At 37.5% G+C, this 16,208-nt stretch overlaps 3 protein-coding genes and 1 non-coding gene across 9 annotated transcripts; 1 reads left to right on the forward strand and 3 right to left on the reverse strand.

Moving 5' to 3' along the window:
* Positions 1–264: 264 nt before the first annotated feature.
* Positions 265–5,882, reverse strand: LOC110840006 (uncharacterized). 5 transcript variants are annotated; one of them, XM_022084669.2, is made up of 9 exons: positions 5,757–5,882; positions 4,660–4,750; positions 4,179–4,499; positions 3,798–4,006; positions 3,374–3,520; positions 3,027–3,262; positions 1,710–1,901; positions 597–759; positions 265–481 (listed from the first exon to the last, which is right to left on the reverse strand). In XM_022084669.2, exons 3-9 carry the CDS (start codon positions 4,480–4,482, stop codon positions 410–412), a joined length of 1,323 nt encoding a protein of 440 aa, XP_021940361.2. In that variant the 5' UTR covers positions 4,483–4,499; positions 4,660–4,750; positions 5,757–5,882; the 3' UTR covers positions 265–409. The 5 variants fall into 5 exon arrangements, with proteins under 5 accessions (XP_021940361.2, XP_021940360.2, XP_021940358.2 ...); XM_022084668.2 differs by having other exon boundaries at positions 4,631–4,750; XM_022084666.2 differs by having other exon boundaries at positions 4,627–4,750.
* Positions 5,879–8,892, forward strand: mRpL43 (mitochondrial ribosomal protein L43). The gene is made up of 5 exons (XM_022084676.2): positions 5,879–6,175; positions 7,047–7,153; positions 7,372–7,574; positions 7,961–8,079; positions 8,703–8,892. Exons 1-4 carry the CDS (start codon positions 6,039–6,041, stop codon positions 8,075–8,077), a joined length of 564 nt encoding a protein of 187 aa, XP_021940368.1. The 5' UTR covers positions 5,879–6,038; the 3' UTR covers positions 8,078–8,079; positions 8,703–8,892.
* A 663-nt stretch (positions 8,893–9,555) lies between these two features.
* On the reverse strand, positions 9,556–15,217 carry Sou (required for meiotic nuclear division 5 protein souji). 2 transcript variants are annotated; one of them, XM_022084671.2, is made up of 9 exons: positions 14,985–15,217; positions 14,678–14,814; positions 14,212–14,349; positions 13,368–13,505; positions 12,800–12,932; positions 12,344–12,509; positions 11,782–11,884; positions 11,472–11,626; positions 9,556–10,452 (listed from the first exon to the last, which is right to left on the reverse strand). In XM_022084671.2, exons 1-9 carry the CDS (start codon positions 15,118–15,120, stop codon positions 10,389–10,391), a joined length of 1,170 nt encoding a protein of 389 aa, XP_021940363.1. In that variant the 5' UTR covers positions 15,121–15,217; the 3' UTR covers positions 9,556–10,388. The 2 variants fall into 2 exon arrangements, with proteins under 2 accessions (XP_021940363.1, XP_021940362.1); XM_022084670.2 differs by having other exon boundaries at positions 14,678–14,823; positions 14,985–15,216.
* A 565-nt stretch (positions 15,218–15,782) lies between these two features.
* On the reverse strand, positions 15,783–15,864 carry TRNAS-UGA (transfer RNA serine (anticodon UGA)). Its single transcript has one exon. It is a non-coding gene; the product is annotated as a tRNA-Ser (tRNA).
* Positions 15,865–16,208: the final 344 nt, after the last annotated feature.

A 16,208-nucleotide genomic window follows, 5' to 3' on the forward strand; every position in this document is an offset into this window, starting at 1 on the left:
TGTATCTGCTCGTATATCAGATACTGCCATGCTTTCTTAACTCCTTAGCCATTGCAGTATTTAAGGAAAAGGCTGTTTTTCTGCATTTCATACTTTATCTTGTTAATTACTAATACTAATGGTTATTTAAGAACACAATTGAGGATCTGATTTGTAACTAAAGGCATGAATTATTAATAACTGCCTTTAATTGAAAATCAGATCCACATTTGTCACTGATAGGAGTGATGAAAATTTGAGTACAGTGGTATTAAATAAAAGAGATTAACTTTGTTTTGATTTAATGCAGCATTTCAAAGTTAACAGCAGTAAAGAGACCATTTACATTTATTTGGGTTCTGAAATAAGAGAATTTATAACAGCACACACAGTTTACATGAACTTGGGTTGCCTCTTGTTAAAAGCCAGATCATATGCGTCTTCTCAGGTTTTTAAGAAGCTGGGTTTGCGCATCTTGTATCTTCTTAATAGAAGCATCTTGCTAAAACAAAAAAAAAAACTACAGCTAATCAAATTATGTATTGAGAAATCAAGATTAGAGTGTTCCATCACGTTAAGCAAATAAACAACGTAACAGCTTGTTGAACCATGCTCACCTCTGAAGTTTTCTTTTCGTATAGATCATCAAAGGCTTTGTTCTGTTCCTCATTCTGTCGTTCTAGTAAGTTGAATGTTTCGTCCAGTTCCTCTCTCTTCGCTGAAATGTCAGCCACTTTATCTAGCGCATCACGTAACTTATTCTTCAAAAGCATTTTCTCCCTGGAATACACATCCAGAAAGTCTGATGATTTAAGTGGCGGGATGGTCAGTATAACGCACTTCCTGTATTAACACCTCGCCCTGCCAATAAGGTTCTGGTAGCCAATCTGTAATTTCTTTTTATGGCAAAGTAGCAAAATATGTAAAGTATTGGAAAGAAGACACCTATTTTCTGAATTTGGCTGATATGACCGGGCTGGGATGAATTATAAATTACGAAATTTACTTATCCTTTTCCGAATACTCTCTCTCCCACTAGCACATTAAATTTGGTAGATATAAACTCAAAATTTTGCACAAACTCCACGTTTGTAATTCTGAACATATAATAAAGTTTCATACAATTTCAAGTTGGGTCCATCACTACCAATGGGAAATAAAAAATATAATCTCTGCACGACTCCCATGTTGCTGTCTTATTCTACAAAGATACGAATATGTTACATATTATTAAAGACCTAATGTCACATACTTTTGGGGACATCACATTAACTGGCGTGCATGCCACACCTTGAAACTTTGAAATTTTGCCACGCAGATGTCACTGTTGGCATTTTATATTTTAAGTGGCATGTAATTCATGCCGAGGTTCATTAAAATGTGTCGCTTTAAACTTTTCCCAGAATTCAAATATAGAATATTATGTGAAAAATTAATTTCCATCCTTCATAGAAATTAATAAACTATATCAGAACATGCAATACAGGTTTTCATGCCATGAACATGACTGATTTAATGATGCTATAACAAATTCTGAAGTTGTTTAGGACGATATATGACATGACAGGATCATGTATGGTGAAAGCAGGGTTAAGGAAGAAAGTGGTGGTGGTTCATGTCAAGGGATTAACTTCGTATTTGAATGAATGGTATGAAGGAACCTGTCTGGACAGCCAGTACCCTGATCTTTGAAAACTTAGGCAGCTAAGATACCGATTCAGCTGGTTCACCTGGTCTTTTCCTCGATATTCTGCGCGAGTGCCGTTTTCCTGTTTTCCCACTGCAGGCCGACAGCCATTTTCTGTTCCTGCAACCGAGCTATCTTTTTTAGCGAATTTTGGATCTTCTTGTTCATTTCCTGCTCTTTCGTTGTGGAAGCCTCTTTCTTCTTTTGGCTTCTCTCCTGCTTTTTATCGAGTTTACTGCAAAGTTGGAAAACATTTTGTGAATGAGTTTATAGAAAAACATTGAAACTTGTTTCACGTACAGGTTTAAATCTTCCATTTCATATGGGACTATCCACTGGAAGCAAATAACATAAGAATGGAAATATCTAATCCAACTGTGCATTGTTTTATGATCTTGACATTAATTTACCGAAGATACAGAAATAAGGATACAAACTTATTTTTTGCTGATCATACTGCATGTACCACACTCTGTAAACCACAAATTATTTTTATTTTACTTCTATAAACACTCGGCATATCAGAAAGTACCGCAAATAAAATACACAGACGTTGACGAGACGTATGTTTTACGTTACGCAGGAACATTTTAACGTGAACCATTTTGAAGATCATAATTTAAGTTCCATAAGAGCCTAATGTAATTCATTTGACTGATACAAACAAAAATTACATTTTACAAACAACTTTTGGAGTGAATCCATAATTGTCAGACCTCATCAAAACCCCTTCAGTATTTTCAGAAATGAAACAAATGGGAAAATGGATTTCCTCAATAAGCAAAACATGCAAAGTAATATCATAGTGACTGTTGTCAGGTAGAAGTGTTGAAGATGGAGACAGCATGTCTCTCTTATGTATAAGTCCACACAGCATCAGAATCAAGAACCTCACACCTCAGGAAGTAAAACAACATTAAAATATTTGAAGATATCCGTCTTCTGGGTTGTTGCGCTGTGTAGTCTGGTTGATGTTAACCAACGTTTCAGAGGTCATACTGCCTCCGTCATCAGGGCGATGAATATGCCAATAGGGTGTGAGGTGCTAGGTTTATAGGCCAGAAAGTGAAAGGTGTAGCCTGCCCTGAGCCAATGGGAGCAGGCCTATAAACCTAGCACCTCACACCCTATTGGCATATTCATCGCCCTGATGACGGAGGCAGTATGACCTCTGAAACGTTGGTTAACATCGACCAGACTACACATCGCAACAACCCAGAAGACGGATATCTTCATACTCACCGCTGTGAGAACCTCAAGTCTTACATTAAAATATTTGTGGAAAGTGATACATATTTATGAATCAGCATTCTCTTAGATAAGCATATGAAGTGCCTTGACTGAACGCGTTGGAACTCACTTGATGCGCTCATCAGTAGCAAGTATGTCCTTCAGCTTGACTTCACACTCTTCCCCCATGCGCACAAATTTCTCATACAATTCCTTCTGTCGATCCTTTTCCTGCTTAACCTCCGCTAAGTGCTGCTTTTCTGCTTCGACCTTTTCCTTTAATTCCCGCAGACGATTTAGATCTGCTACTAGCTGGTCAGGGAATTCAACAATTTGATTTCGCAGTTCCGATACTTCTGCACCCAGCTGCAAACACCAACAGACTTGTAAGAACCAGCCAATTAATAATAATAATTTAACAGAATCTTATACAGTACTAGCGCAGGCCTGATCGATTCCAAATTCCCGACGTCACACCTTTTGATATTCCGCCTGTAGCATTTCATTCTTTTGCTCTGCCTTCACAAAGGCAGCTTCAGACAAGGCCATGTCCTCCTGAATTTCAGCGTCTTCTTTCTTCAACTGGAGAATCTCATTTCTTGTCTCCTCATCTGCGGCGAACAACTGTAACACACACAAATATATTCACATTCACTGCAAATATTGAACAGTAACAAACATCTGATGCATATTCTCGGGCATTTTCTTCTGTCTGTTAGTTACTCAGCTAGTTAGTTTCCTAGGTGGTCACTAACATCCCAGAGGAACCACATGGTGACCAAACATCTTACACTTCCGCTTCATATTTTGGAGTCCTGTTAACAGTACGTAAATTGAAACAGAAATGCAGGTTCATTTCACTTTGAGTTTGAAATGGCAGTGAATGTACGTATACACAAACCTCTTTCTTCCGCATTTCTCTCTGGGCACGTTCGCTTGCAGTCATGTTCAATTCCTTTTTAAGTTCCTCACACTGAGCTCGTAACTCATCACATTCTGCCTTACGTTGAAGTAACTCTGCAGAAATATTCTCCACATTCTGAGCTTTCCAGTCAGCAAATGTGTGAAACGCATCCATAGCATTCATCAGGTACAGGGTCCGTTGAGGAGCTAAAGAGCAATTCGGTCAGAATTAGACATGCATCGGTATTTTATCTATGCTGAGCGTAAGTATTTGTATTATGATGTGTTCCACGTGCTTGGCTTGAACTATGATGGATCTATTGGAATGTAAATAAATTCTAGACTATTCTACTAAAGAACAAAATAATTCAGGGCTTACTTGGTTCAGTTATATCCATTATTGAAAAATTATCCACAAAGATGTGTTTATATATATAGGACAGAGCAAAATATAAGTTTAAAAGAGGCAGCGGAGGTCTGTATGCATCTGAATAGTCTAGCTCCTGCACCTGTTCAGGTGACGGCTCTTTCAAATTGTCCACGTCCACTCCGAACACTTCCAGCACCCGAAAGTAATAACTTTGTATGAACTTGGCAGTTGGTGCTTTCATATCAGACATACAAATAGGGAAATATGGCATCTTGTCTTTGGTGGATGTTACAACATCTTCTTGGCTAAGCATTTTGACAATCAAATTTTCTGAAAAAATAAAACCACAACAGTTGTTATTCTGTTTGTTTCTTGGCTGATAAATTATACTTCTTCAACTCATATTATTTACAGGGTTAAATTTTAATAGTGATGAATAAAGTGGCTGAAACGTTACCTACAGCGTCTAAAGAAAACCACAAAATATTACCAGGGAACCAGGCAGAGAATTGAACGCAGGACCTCTAAATATGGAAATGTCACTACTCTTACTTAGAGTTGTAATTACAGAAAACGCCAATCTGTGAAAAAATACACAAGACTGAATGTTATCAAGTGTTTATGTAATGACACTTTATCAACTGTGTGTTAAAATATAACTTGGGTTCAATTCAAACTACAATACAACAAACACTAGTGCACTTTAAAAGCAACATAAGAAAACAAATTCATATTTACACAGTGTGTCCAAATAATATTATACTTGAAGTCAACAGCAATTCCAGTATAATATAATAATAGTTTATTACATTCCATGGATTCATAAGACAGTCAGATGACAATAGGATGTGGAAAAAGTCATAATAATAATAATATTACATATTATAAAGTACAATTCATACTACTATATAAATTACACATAATACAAAACAAAGGGTTCACCTAAAGAAATGATAAGCTACAAATAGATCCACCCATTACATACAGAAGAAAATTTATCACTTATTTGTAAACAACATAAATTCATTGACAGAGTAAAAGGAGTGTGTAATTAAGTATCTCTTTAATGCTGCCTTAAATTGCTCCTTCTTATTTACAAGATTTGATTGTAGACTATTGAAAATTTTGATTCCTGCATAATATGAAATCTTCTGAAAGCATGAGAGGTTGGCAATTGGTCTATGAAGCTGATTTTTATTCCTTGTGTTGACACTGTGTACAGCAGAATTAGTTTGAAAGAGTTCTTGGTTATTTACAATAAAGTTCATTCACGTGGAAATCAATTTACTGCACTTACACTTAAAATCAAAGAGCATTTTAAATGGAATATGCCGTTTTACTGAACTTCACTTACTTTAATACCCAGCACTTCATATAATTTTAATTCACTTCACTTGAAATCCTTATCTTAATTTTTAAGTTAGGCCTAATTTAGTTTAAATTCCCTTATTGGTAAACCATATACTTTTTACATATATTTAGATAGAAACGTTCTAGTTATGGAAATACCAAAATATGTTAGTTAGAGAGTTTCAGAATGTGAATAAAGAACTTATATAGACGGAGCAACTAATCACATGTATATACCTGTAGATCGCTTACCGCCAGACTGTTATTACCGCCTCTCCTCAAAAAAACAAAAAAGGCCAAACAACTGATAACATTTCCTTTCTGATTGGTTGCTCTAGGACATCACTGTAACGAATGTGGAACCATCTGTTTTCTTAACAGAAGAAAGATACTATGCGCTGGAATAGTTTGGTGCATATCATTTAGGGAGTTTAATTTACAAATCATATAAAAATATAGTGAAGTTGTAACATGTGAAACCAGTTTATGTGGATTGAAATTTCGTATTTAGCATTTTGAATGTCTAATTCGCATTTGTTTTTGCCCTCGGGTTTCCCCCGAGCACCGTTGCAAAACGGTATAGGCCGGTTTGTTTGCCAATTGCAAAGAATTACAATAAAATTCTGTAAAAGTAATGGATCAAGTAGAGGAGTAAGGTAAAAAAACACGATTATCATCTCGAAAAATTACATTCTTTGGTTTGAAGGACGTAAGCAGAATCACTTGAAACGATATTGGCTTGGTTTTATTACATGTGGTTTGGATTGTATAGGTTATGTTGGTCAAAATTCGCCCTCTTGGCATTGGAAACAATCGTAGTATGGCTTATATTTTCCTTGCAGATTTAAATTGGAATGAACATGGATTGTGCACTGCAGATTTTCGATTCATTCATGTCTGAATTTCCCAGTTGGTCTTAAGGTTTTTGTATACATGAATCAAATACCACATGGGCCATATACTACATGGACCAGCCATCACTCTACGTTACTTGATCACTCTAACAACACTTGGTGAAAAGTGGAACTCACGTTGCTTCTCATTATGCGTTTTTGTCCATATTTGTGCCACTTCCTTACTTATAGGTCTGAATGTATCTTCAGCACCTTGTCCAAGAAACCCCCCCAATCTGTATCCTCTGTAGTCTTATGGCTTCTGTTACTGAATAATTTTGTAGGTGGTTACCAACAATTCAGAGGACAAGTTTAACAGAATTTCAAAAAGTTTCTTGTGCGGTACAAGTTAAAGAGTAATTGAAGAACCTTCACTGTTTGATATAAGATAAACACAATTTTGAAATCCTTCCCTTAATGATGCAAGTGTCATTCTCATTTCAAAAGTTCCCACGACTGCAGTGTACTTATTGTTAAGAAGTACCAAGATATTTTGTCTGCCATTAGTGGGTTGAGTCACATAAATTGATAAGTCGGTATCTGTAACACTGGTATGTGAAATTGAATCAAAGTGCAGCTATGCAACTTGTTTTGTGCTTGAATGAGAAAGTGAATCTGTGATTTTATATTTCAGGGAGTTTATAGAGAAGGATCTGCTGGACTTTGCCCACAATTATCCTGGTATAGTTGTATATGTTAAGCCAAGAAGACATCATTCTCCATGTCTCTCAGCAGAATACTGTGAGTTTCATTTTTGACACAGTAACTTGTTTGGATTCTGATTACTTATAGTTACGGTGGAAGAGGAAAGCTGTCTCAACACCATGTTAATAATTACCATTGCTCATAACAGTTGCTTACTGCCTCCATCATTTATCTGACGTTTGAATACTTCAGTTTACATGGTGCTTATGCACTCAGTTTGTGATCAGCATATGAATGTTTGTTTCCTTTTGTAGTGAACGGAGAGAGACAGTATGTGAACTGCCACAACCATTCCCGAGATGAAGTAATCAAGTGGGTGAACTTACTTCGCACAGAATCAGGGAATCAGATAATCAGGTTGAGGAAGATGTGGCACACAGATTGCCCCTCGATACAGGGCCCGTGGAGCCCGTTTGTGAACAGGGATCCTCATCTTAACGTCGTGGAGTTTCCAAATGTAAGTTGGACCTTTGTTGTAGACCAGAAGCCTGGAGTACATAAATTGATTCATTTAACAAATAGTTCTGATCGTCAAACCAGTGGGCTGTCTTACCAAGGATTGTTTTGCTTGGTTGGGTTTGACGATTTCTCGTTTATATAACTGAGACTTTCGGAACTTAATACTGCAGCTGCGAAACATTGGTATTTTTTACCAGACTACACGGCCCAGAATCCTGGAAGACAGCCATGTTCTTGATGTAAGGATTTTTAAACACAGTGTACATGAACGTGTCTGTAGGAAAGTTTAATCATCAGTTTTGATGCCATATAATGTGAGTTGTTAACAATGATGTTAATATATTTCAAATACAGAAAATTAAGAGAGCTATTTCTGTTTTGCAGGAGAGTCTGTCTCGCCCTGTGTATTTACCAAAGACCGCAACAGAGCAGTTGAAGGAGATATTTGAGAAGCAACGACAAACTAATGTATCATCACTGGATGAGAAACAAGCAGAATAATGGTAGGTACAGGAAATGTAAGAACGTTTGTGAATGTTTTTGTACATTTAAATAAAATGCAAGTATTGGGTATACTAAATACAGATGTGACATTATTTTTGTTCTTAGAATATGGTATTAAATTTTGTTTTCTGGTAAAGATATATTCCTTCTCATATTATATTGTACTTTCTGTTGATGTAGCTCATCTCCGTCTAACTTTTATTATCTCCCTTGAAATTTACTTACCTTAAGCTCAGTCGGTATAGTGACTGGCTACAGACTGGGCGACCGGGGTTTGATCCTCAACGAGGGCAGAGGATTTTTCCTCTAGCCTCTGCGTCCAAACCGGCTCTGGAGCCCACCCAGCCTCCTATCCAATGGGTACCGTGGTCCTTTCCCGGGGTTAAGTACGGTCGGGGCATGATGCTGACCACTCACCCCCTCTAGTGCCGAGGTTAAGGAAGAGAGGAGCTATACCTCCACTCCCCCCAAGCGCCTACATGGCGTATAGTGGGACAGCTTTACTTTACTTTTCTTTTACCATTTACCACACATCTGATATGCTTCAGTGCCTAGTGATAAGGAATATTATGTCCCGCAGAATGTATGGGAGCTGACGTAGCTCAATCTCTTGTCATTTCAGTGCCAGCAAGTTGCGTTTTTGGTTCTTCGGAAAAAGTACGACGGACAAATCTTGTAGTGTTAAAAAGTGTGGGAACATGTTGAGAGCTGATGGACTCGGTAGTTATTAGCAAAATACTTGTTAAACTTCTTGTTCAGAGTTCATTATAGGTGATAAATAAACAAAAATAAATCTGATGTAACAAAATCCAGTCCTGACAACATTTTGACAAACTTCCTGCTTTAATCCTATGGTTCCCAAAGAAGAAGACGAGTCGCGTGCAGAAGGGCAGTTGCAACGCGTACTACGACTACTTTTTTCAGTTGCGTTCAATCCCCTGGATGACTTTCAGCCAAGAACACAGCAGCATCCAAACAAACACCGGCACTGATATTTTAATATTTATTATTCATTAATTATACATAATAAGTTTAATTTATTTTTTGGTTCCCTTAACCCCATTTTTCCCTGAAGGTCTTATCTTCATGCACTACTGTTCTACCATTTGTGGGGGGGGGGGAGGGGGTTCAAGAATGTAAACCCTGTGGATGGTGAGGGTGTACTGTACATTAAATATGGTCTTTATTTTACGCTACACCACTTTTTTTGTTTGTTTTTTTATTTACATTTTGTGAGTTGATTTGAGCTTCATGTAAACTGGGTAATGTTGGGATTGATAATCCAAAATAAAGTTCACCAAACAACTAACGATGCAGACCATTCAATATTAAATTCCACTTTAACCCATTCAATAATTTAAGACATGAAACGGATGATAAGGACTGATGAACAGACACCTCTCGCCCACTACGTTTCATAAAAAGAATGCACAAAAGACTACAATGTCTTCTTTAACTTCATAATACAGGATGACTTACTTTTGAAAAATATCTTCCCTTTATGGAAACTTTATTACTGTATATTTACATTTAAGTCAAAGGGCAAAAAGTATAAAAAAGATATTCTTTCATGAGACAGGAAGAGACCAAGAATCCATTATCACAACGAACATAACTTATGAGATGCAAAAACGGAGTATTTGACTGAAACTAAACAAATACACGAGCTACAATTACATAATCGTGGCTTTCGGACCTGTGAAAGTGTACGAAGCTAAAATGAAAATTTATCAAATTTTCATGCACATAAACACGATGAGGTCCTGACTGAATAATAGGTTGAAATGGGACACAATAAACACAGAACAAGAAAAAAGACAATGAGGCAAGAACATGAAAGATACAGAGAAGAAAGTGCGAGAATTTAAGATGACGGGGGAGCGACATGTAGGAAGATAGCAGAAGAGTCTTAATTTTAATTCATTCATTTTTTTTAAACACCGGCGAAAGCAAAATTCCGATAGATATATTTTGGCATTCGAGATAAATTATTGGCCTTATAAGAATCATTAATGAGCATATAAGTCACTTCTTTATGCCCTCCTTTCAACAAGCGTTCTGCTTCTCTGTTATGTAACAGCAGCAGCACTAGCAATGAAAGTGTTAACACGACAAATTCCAGCGCATGGATTCTGTGTCTCCCCGTCTGTACAATGGTTGTTTACAAGTCGAGCACCGTGAATACTGCAGTTGGCACGTTCCACTGATACTGTTAAGGCAAAAATTCTACATAGTACGTCCACCACAAATGTAGTGAAGTACAAAAGGTTTTTAAATACAGCTATTTGAGGGGCGGTAGAATGGACACTCAGAAGAATATATGCCTAGCATCTGATGGATTTTGTTCAACTGGACAGTATGGGCACTTCAATCTGAAACAGAAAATACAGGCATTACGACTTACCTGCACATGCCAGCCCTTTACTTGCCATTACTACAAATTCAATATTTATCATGAAGTAAATATTTTTCCTTTATTTCTAGTGGTTTGAAGGAAAATAATTTCTTCTTTGCGACTACTGAGCAGAATGTCTGCTCTCAGGTTTGGTCATGGATGTCAAGTGCCAACAGATTCATTTTGACAAAAACTTGGTAAAAGTGGTGCACATCTTTGCAGAATGAGATGCAAACACAGGACGGCCTGTAATTGCACTTACATTTTGGTGACTATATTTTTTCAATAACGCCATCTTTTGTATGTGAGAACGGAATGCACTAAATATAACGAGGATTTAAGTTTTCCTTTATTTCAAAATGAAATGTGTGTGTGTGTGAAAACTGCATGATAAAATGCGGTATATTCTTTCCTCATGTGTAATTTACACCTTTACATACTCTGTAGGACAGTGGTCCCCAACGCGGTGCCCGCAGGCGCCCGTCAAGGCTTTTTCTGGGTGCCCGCGTTGTTACGGAAAGAGGTTATACTGAATAATGAAGGCTGTTCAACTACGAACATTTTAAAATCAAAGCACAGCTCTCGACTTACTGACGTCCATCTTGACGATTGTTTTCGAGCAGCAACATCATCCTACACTCCCAAATTTGAAAAAACTGGCCGATGAAATGCAGCGCCAAACATCACACTAACTTCCCACTTGAGTAATAATAATTGTACTTATAAAACTACGTATTTTTGATTGCGCGGTTTCTTGTATCATTAAACGTCGTGTTGTTTTGCGTATCATTCGGTGTCCGTATCTTATTTGTCCAGAGAAAAGAAAATTTGGCTTTGTTAATTGGTTGGTGCCCGCCACGATCTGATAAACAATCAAATGTGCCCATAGGCACAAAAAGGTTGGGGACCACTGCTGTAGGATATAAAAAATATTAAATACGGATTTATAACATGTGCTTTAAACTGAGATCTGAAGCAAAACTCTACCATACTCACTTGTTGCCATTACTAAGTTTGTTGAGGGCATCGCGTGAGATCACATGACCACATATAAGTCTCATAGGAGGATTTGATTCAGTGCTCTGCTGTCTCAATATAGGACACGCAAACACAGAATGATATCGGCTGTCCTGTCCGAGGTCAATCTCGATCTGCAACACGGATGATAAACCCTATCACTGCTGGCTTACCACCCCACCTAGTCATTATTAGCAGTTAATCAATAGATCATTCAGTTGGTATGCGGAAAAATATCGCATCTCCGTCATTAAAATATGTAATAACCAAAATTATAAATACTCCTTACTGGTAGTTCATCCTTTCCATTCCAGATCCCCGTTACTTGCCGCTGTTGCATAACCTGTTTTATGTTCAAGAGGGCCGGTAAAGCCGTGCAGCCCGCGTTTATACTGCAAGAGAAAACACCGTCACTCGGATTTATCACGCCGGTGTGAAATGTAAGTCCTAAAAAGGTAACGTCTGATGTTAACGCCGCTGAATATTACGTACTTATAACTGCTTCAATTAGGGAGGTTCAAGTTTTAGAACCTGGGCCCAGAGATCGACCGTCATTCCTAATCATTTGTTTTTATTTTTTCTCAGCCCCACCAGACAAATGTCAGGATAGTACCTCAACCACTTCCTTCCACATTCATTCCAATTCAGTATTCATCTTACCATCTGTCATTACGAGACAAATATGACTGCATCATAAGTATGAAGTATATGTCTTGTAGCGTTTAACTTAATTCTACTTAAGTATTTTGCTCAGACAAAATTAAGCAGTTTATGAGTGGTTGATAAAAATTATAATTTTATGTATTCCATCTTCAAACACGAAAAAGGTCGCGAAAATTGTTGCAACTCACCAAACAGACAGGGGACTGTCCACACTTAGACCAAGCAGTGAGCAGGCATCACGGGTAAACACATCGTAGATCTCAACCCACAAGTTTGGTTCAAGCAGGCGACTATAGGGGGAGGAATTGATTCCATTTGGCAGGAACAGAAACATCCCCATAAGACTTTGAATCTCTTTAAAAAAAATAAAAAGGAGAATAAGTCTGAGTAGAATGAGGGAGAGTTTAAAGGATGAGGAGAAGACGGGATAAGGAGGAAATACGTGACAAAAATACGAGGGTACGATCAGGAGGAAATTAAATGGTGAAGAATCAGACAAATATTTATTTTAAAAACTATTTTTAGTGTTCATTTCTGTCAGAAGACTACACTGTAGGTTGAAAACTCATGTATTTGGACTATCTAATGTAAAAAAAAAAAACTCAACTGCATAATTAATTTCTTAAATACACAATATTTCTTACCTTTCTCGTGCTTATTAATGAATTGCTGGAAATGTGTACGTGCGTAATGAATCGCCTCGGCTTGTCCGGTATGTCCTCGCTGTATCAAGTCAATGAACTGCAAACGATGTAACTTAAATTCTAAAGAAGAGTTCTGTTAAGAAAGAAATGCATGTGTGTGGTACATGATATAAAAATATTCACATAATTTGATTTCCAATAAAGGCAGGAAATTTTTTAAATTCATAAGACTATCCCCATATTTTCCATAAATGACGAGCTTAAAAATCTGTACTCCTCCCCCAATATTGTCACGGTGATTAAGTCGAGAAGAATGAGATGGGCGGGGCATGTAGCGCGCATGGATGGGACAAGAGGTGTGCTCCGGGTATTGGTTGGGAAGCCTGAGGGGAAGAGACCGCTGGGGAGACCTAGACGTAGAAGGGAGGATAATGTCAGGCGGTATCTATGGGATGGGAGACAGGAGTTGAACGAGACTGGATTTTGTTGTCCCAAGAGGGCTTTGGTTAATTCGGTGATAAACCTTCGGGTTCGGTAAGCCATCTAGTTAGTTAGTTATCCCTGTTACCTGTGTGTCAAGACTCTCTCTATGTGACTGAGCCCATTCCAGTGCTGGGCTGAGATCCCTCTGCTTGAGTGAGTCGAGGATTCTGTTCAGTTCGGAGAAAGGTTCTTTACCTCCATCTTCCATTTTTAAACCAGCCTCCTGTTTGAATCACGAAATTAACTCTTATAACCAAAGCTCTCGTAAATAATACTTATGAATTCAGCCCATACCACAAAGAAAACATGGCCTCCACATCAGGTTGGGTATATTTTTTATAAGAGGGGCCAATTGTGGTTGTTCTGCTGGAACAAGTGAAGTCTTCAAAGAATCCAAGAAGTACAAACTATGTCAAGTCTCTTCATTTCTCTTTAATTTACAGACTTGAGCAGCCATTTCCATCTATCTCAACTTTATGAGCTTTAACGACATAGGTCACATAATGCTGAATGGGCAGGCAAAAATTAATAACGTTATTTTAAAAAATAAGCGAGAGAGGATACAGAAGGAAAATGTTTATTTAATGTTTCCTCAACTGTATGCGTTTTATATTGCTAAATTGAAGAATAACAAAATGATGATTTGGTAAAGGTGGAAGAAGGTACTAACCCAGCATTTGCCTAGAGAAACAAGAAAAACAAAAACAAAAAACACTTGCAATGTGGCAAAAATGTGAACTGTGCCCCTCCCCAATGGAACATCAAAATGCTGTTGTTACATAGACCTATTTGTCTCTCAGACAAGGGCAGATAATGTTGAAATGAATCTTGTGGACTTTACATAGATTAGATTCAGTTGGCAACATAGCTTTGTTGTCATGGTTACTAAGAATGTGTCCTACTATAATGGGTAGAGAATGTGGACCTACCTGAGCCAGTTCATCTGCTATATCCAGCATTCCTTGCCTATAGAAGTGTTGACATATCACTTGGTTCAACAACTGCACTTTGTCTGACCCAGAAAACACATCTTCACGACTTGTTGATGCAAAATCTGCTACAAAAGACTACAAAGAGGAAAACAATTCAAGTTTACACTTAACAGGATTTTCATTTGCTTTATTTTCATAAATGTTTTATTAAACAAAACTGACAATAGCAACACCAATGCTGTTAAAGGTTAATGTAGAAAATCTCAATACGTATTAATGGGAAAAATTGTGTACACGTGGTTTTATCTCCTCTCCCTCCTCATATCTTAATCTTCCTTCCAGCACAGGTCTTCATGATTCTGATGTTGGATCATGTTTTATATGGACAAGTACCACACTTTGAAGCTGAAGAACAAGGCATAATACTGGAAAACTCCACACTTAGTATGAAAATAAAACTTACCCTATCAATAGCTTTTCCTACTTTTGACACTGTGCTGTGTAGATCTCTGTGTTCTGATGCTATTCTATGTACTGTATCCCGGATTTTGTTCATTGTTTGTCTCAATATCACTATCTGGGCAGCTGTCAATTCATGGCCTGGTGGAACTAAGAAAAGTATACAGATTACGGTTTTACTACGTATTTTTCTGCTAATAACAGCTTTGTTCAACAAAAAGTTAATATAATTTACGGAGTACTAACTTGACCTTATATGATATAGGCTACCTGTATACGAACTGTCACTTACGTCACAGTATGGAACTTACCGAGATCTATTTCGTTCTTTAGTGACTCTGTGTTTCTCATTAGATCCTCTAAAACTCTGTCTGCGTGTTCTTTAACGCCACTGAATTTTGATAACACTTTATCAATTTCTCTTTCAACCCCGCTAATGGATTCCATCTTGGTTGTTTTGTGTCTTTTCTGCACAATCAGCCAAAACAAAACAAAGACTCAGCTCGAACATGCGATCGATCTGTTCAGACCTTCATTCCAAAGTTTCTTGAGCCAAGTATTAGGTCTGCCACCTAGTAGGTAACTGTGTAAATCTTTATGTATTCTATGTGAAGTCTACTAGATGGCACCGAAGTTGCTATTTGGACTAAATCCAGTTGATTATGACCAACTGCTATGAAAACCTCAAATCCTACATCAGTTGGTTATCATGAGGATAATGTTTATAACGTAATACCCATTCGCTTCACAGTAATCGTACATTTGCGTTTTAATGCCGAGTATCACAGAAATGCACGGACGTTAATTTGCAGGCAGTGAACTTTGATTACGTGAGAATAGTCATGTGTTACAGAGAAATGGGAAGTCATATAATTTTTAAGACAATTTTACCATGTTAAACACTTCAAATATTGCAATGTCTCACTTATAGTCTCCCCACCACAATACTTCAGTCAGCAATATTGGAACATGGTTCGAATATAGGTCAGTAAGTTTGATTCGTAATACGCATGAATTAAAAACTAGTTTTTTCTCTATTGAAGCAACGATCGTTATTTATTCATGTGTATGATGTTTAATAGCAAATATAAAAATAAAGAAAAAAATTTCGCTGCGGACAGGATTCGAACCTGTGCGGGCAGAACCCATTGGATTTCAAGTCCAACTCCTTAACCACTCGGACACCGCAGCTTGTAGAAAATGGCTTCAAGTTATTTGTAATTCAATAAGTTAAACTTAATTGTAAAGTAAATGACAATTCATAGCTGGAATTAAACTTGGATAACAGGGCAGACAAATATAAGCGGGGTCTCATTTAACGTAGCGAAAATGAATTGGTGCTGCCGATTGTGGCGCTACAATTTCTATAGTCGCTCAGCTAATCAGATATTCCTTATCGTGCGTAGAACCTGAATGTTCATTATCGCGTTTACAAAATTTTGAGCCAGATGATTCCGGCCCACAAGCTCCCGCTAAATTTCATAAGATCTATTTTAATATTATCCCTCCATCTACGCCAGATCGTCTCGGGTGAT

The sequence above is a fragment of the Zootermopsis nevadensis genome, unplaced genomic scaffold (assembly GCF_977971745.1).
Source record: "Zootermopsis nevadensis isolate Lab colony 2312 unplaced genomic scaffold, Znev_1.0 Znev_ptg000002l, whole genome shotgun sequence".
NCBI lineage: Eukaryota > Metazoa > Arthropoda > Insecta > Blattodea > Termopsidae > Zootermopsis > Zootermopsis nevadensis.

What these genes read in the sequence shown, in the direction of transcription:
- LOC110840006 (XM_022084669.2), bottom strand. Translation starts at nt 4,482, where the DNA reads ATGCTTAGCCAAGAAGATGTTGTAACATCCACCAAAGACAAGATGCCA. An exon ending in TACAGGCGGAATATCAAAAG is followed by an intron (nt 3,263 to 3,373) that starts GTGTGACGTCGG and finishes TGGTGTTTGCAG; the next exon opens with CTGGGTGCAGAAGTATCGGA. An exon ending in AATATCGAGGAAAAGACCAG is followed by an intron (nt 760 to 1,709) that starts GTGAACCAGCTG and finishes TGTGTATTCCAG; the next exon opens with GGAGAAAATGCTTTTGAAGA.
- mRpL43 (XM_022084676.2), top strand. Translation starts at nt 6,039, where the DNA reads ATGTCTAATTCGCATTTGTTTTTGCCCTCGGGTTTCCCCCGAGCACCG. An exon ending in ATGTCTCTCAGCAGAATACT is followed by an intron (nt 7,154 to 7,371) that starts GTGAGTTTCATT and finishes TTCCTTTTGTAG; the next exon opens with TGAACGGAGAGAGACAGTAT. An exon ending in ACGTCGTGGAGTTTCCAAAT is followed by an intron (nt 7,575 to 7,960) that starts GTAAGTTGGACC and finishes TCTGTTTTGCAG; the next exon opens with GAGAGTCTGTCTCGCCCTGT.
- Sou (XM_022084670.2), bottom strand. Translation starts at nt 15,120, where the DNA reads ATGGAATCCATTAGCGGGGTTGAAAGAGAAATTGATAAAGTGTTATCA. An exon ending in GACAGTCCCCTGTCTGTTTG is followed by an intron (nt 11,885 to 12,343) that starts GTGAGTTGCAAC and finishes TTTCTCTTGCAG; the next exon opens with TATAAACGCGGGCTGCACGG. An exon ending in ATGGAAAGGATGAACTACCA is followed by an intron (nt 11,627 to 11,781) that starts GTAAGGAGTATT and finishes TCCGTGTTGCAG; the next exon opens with ATCGAGATTGACCTCGGACA.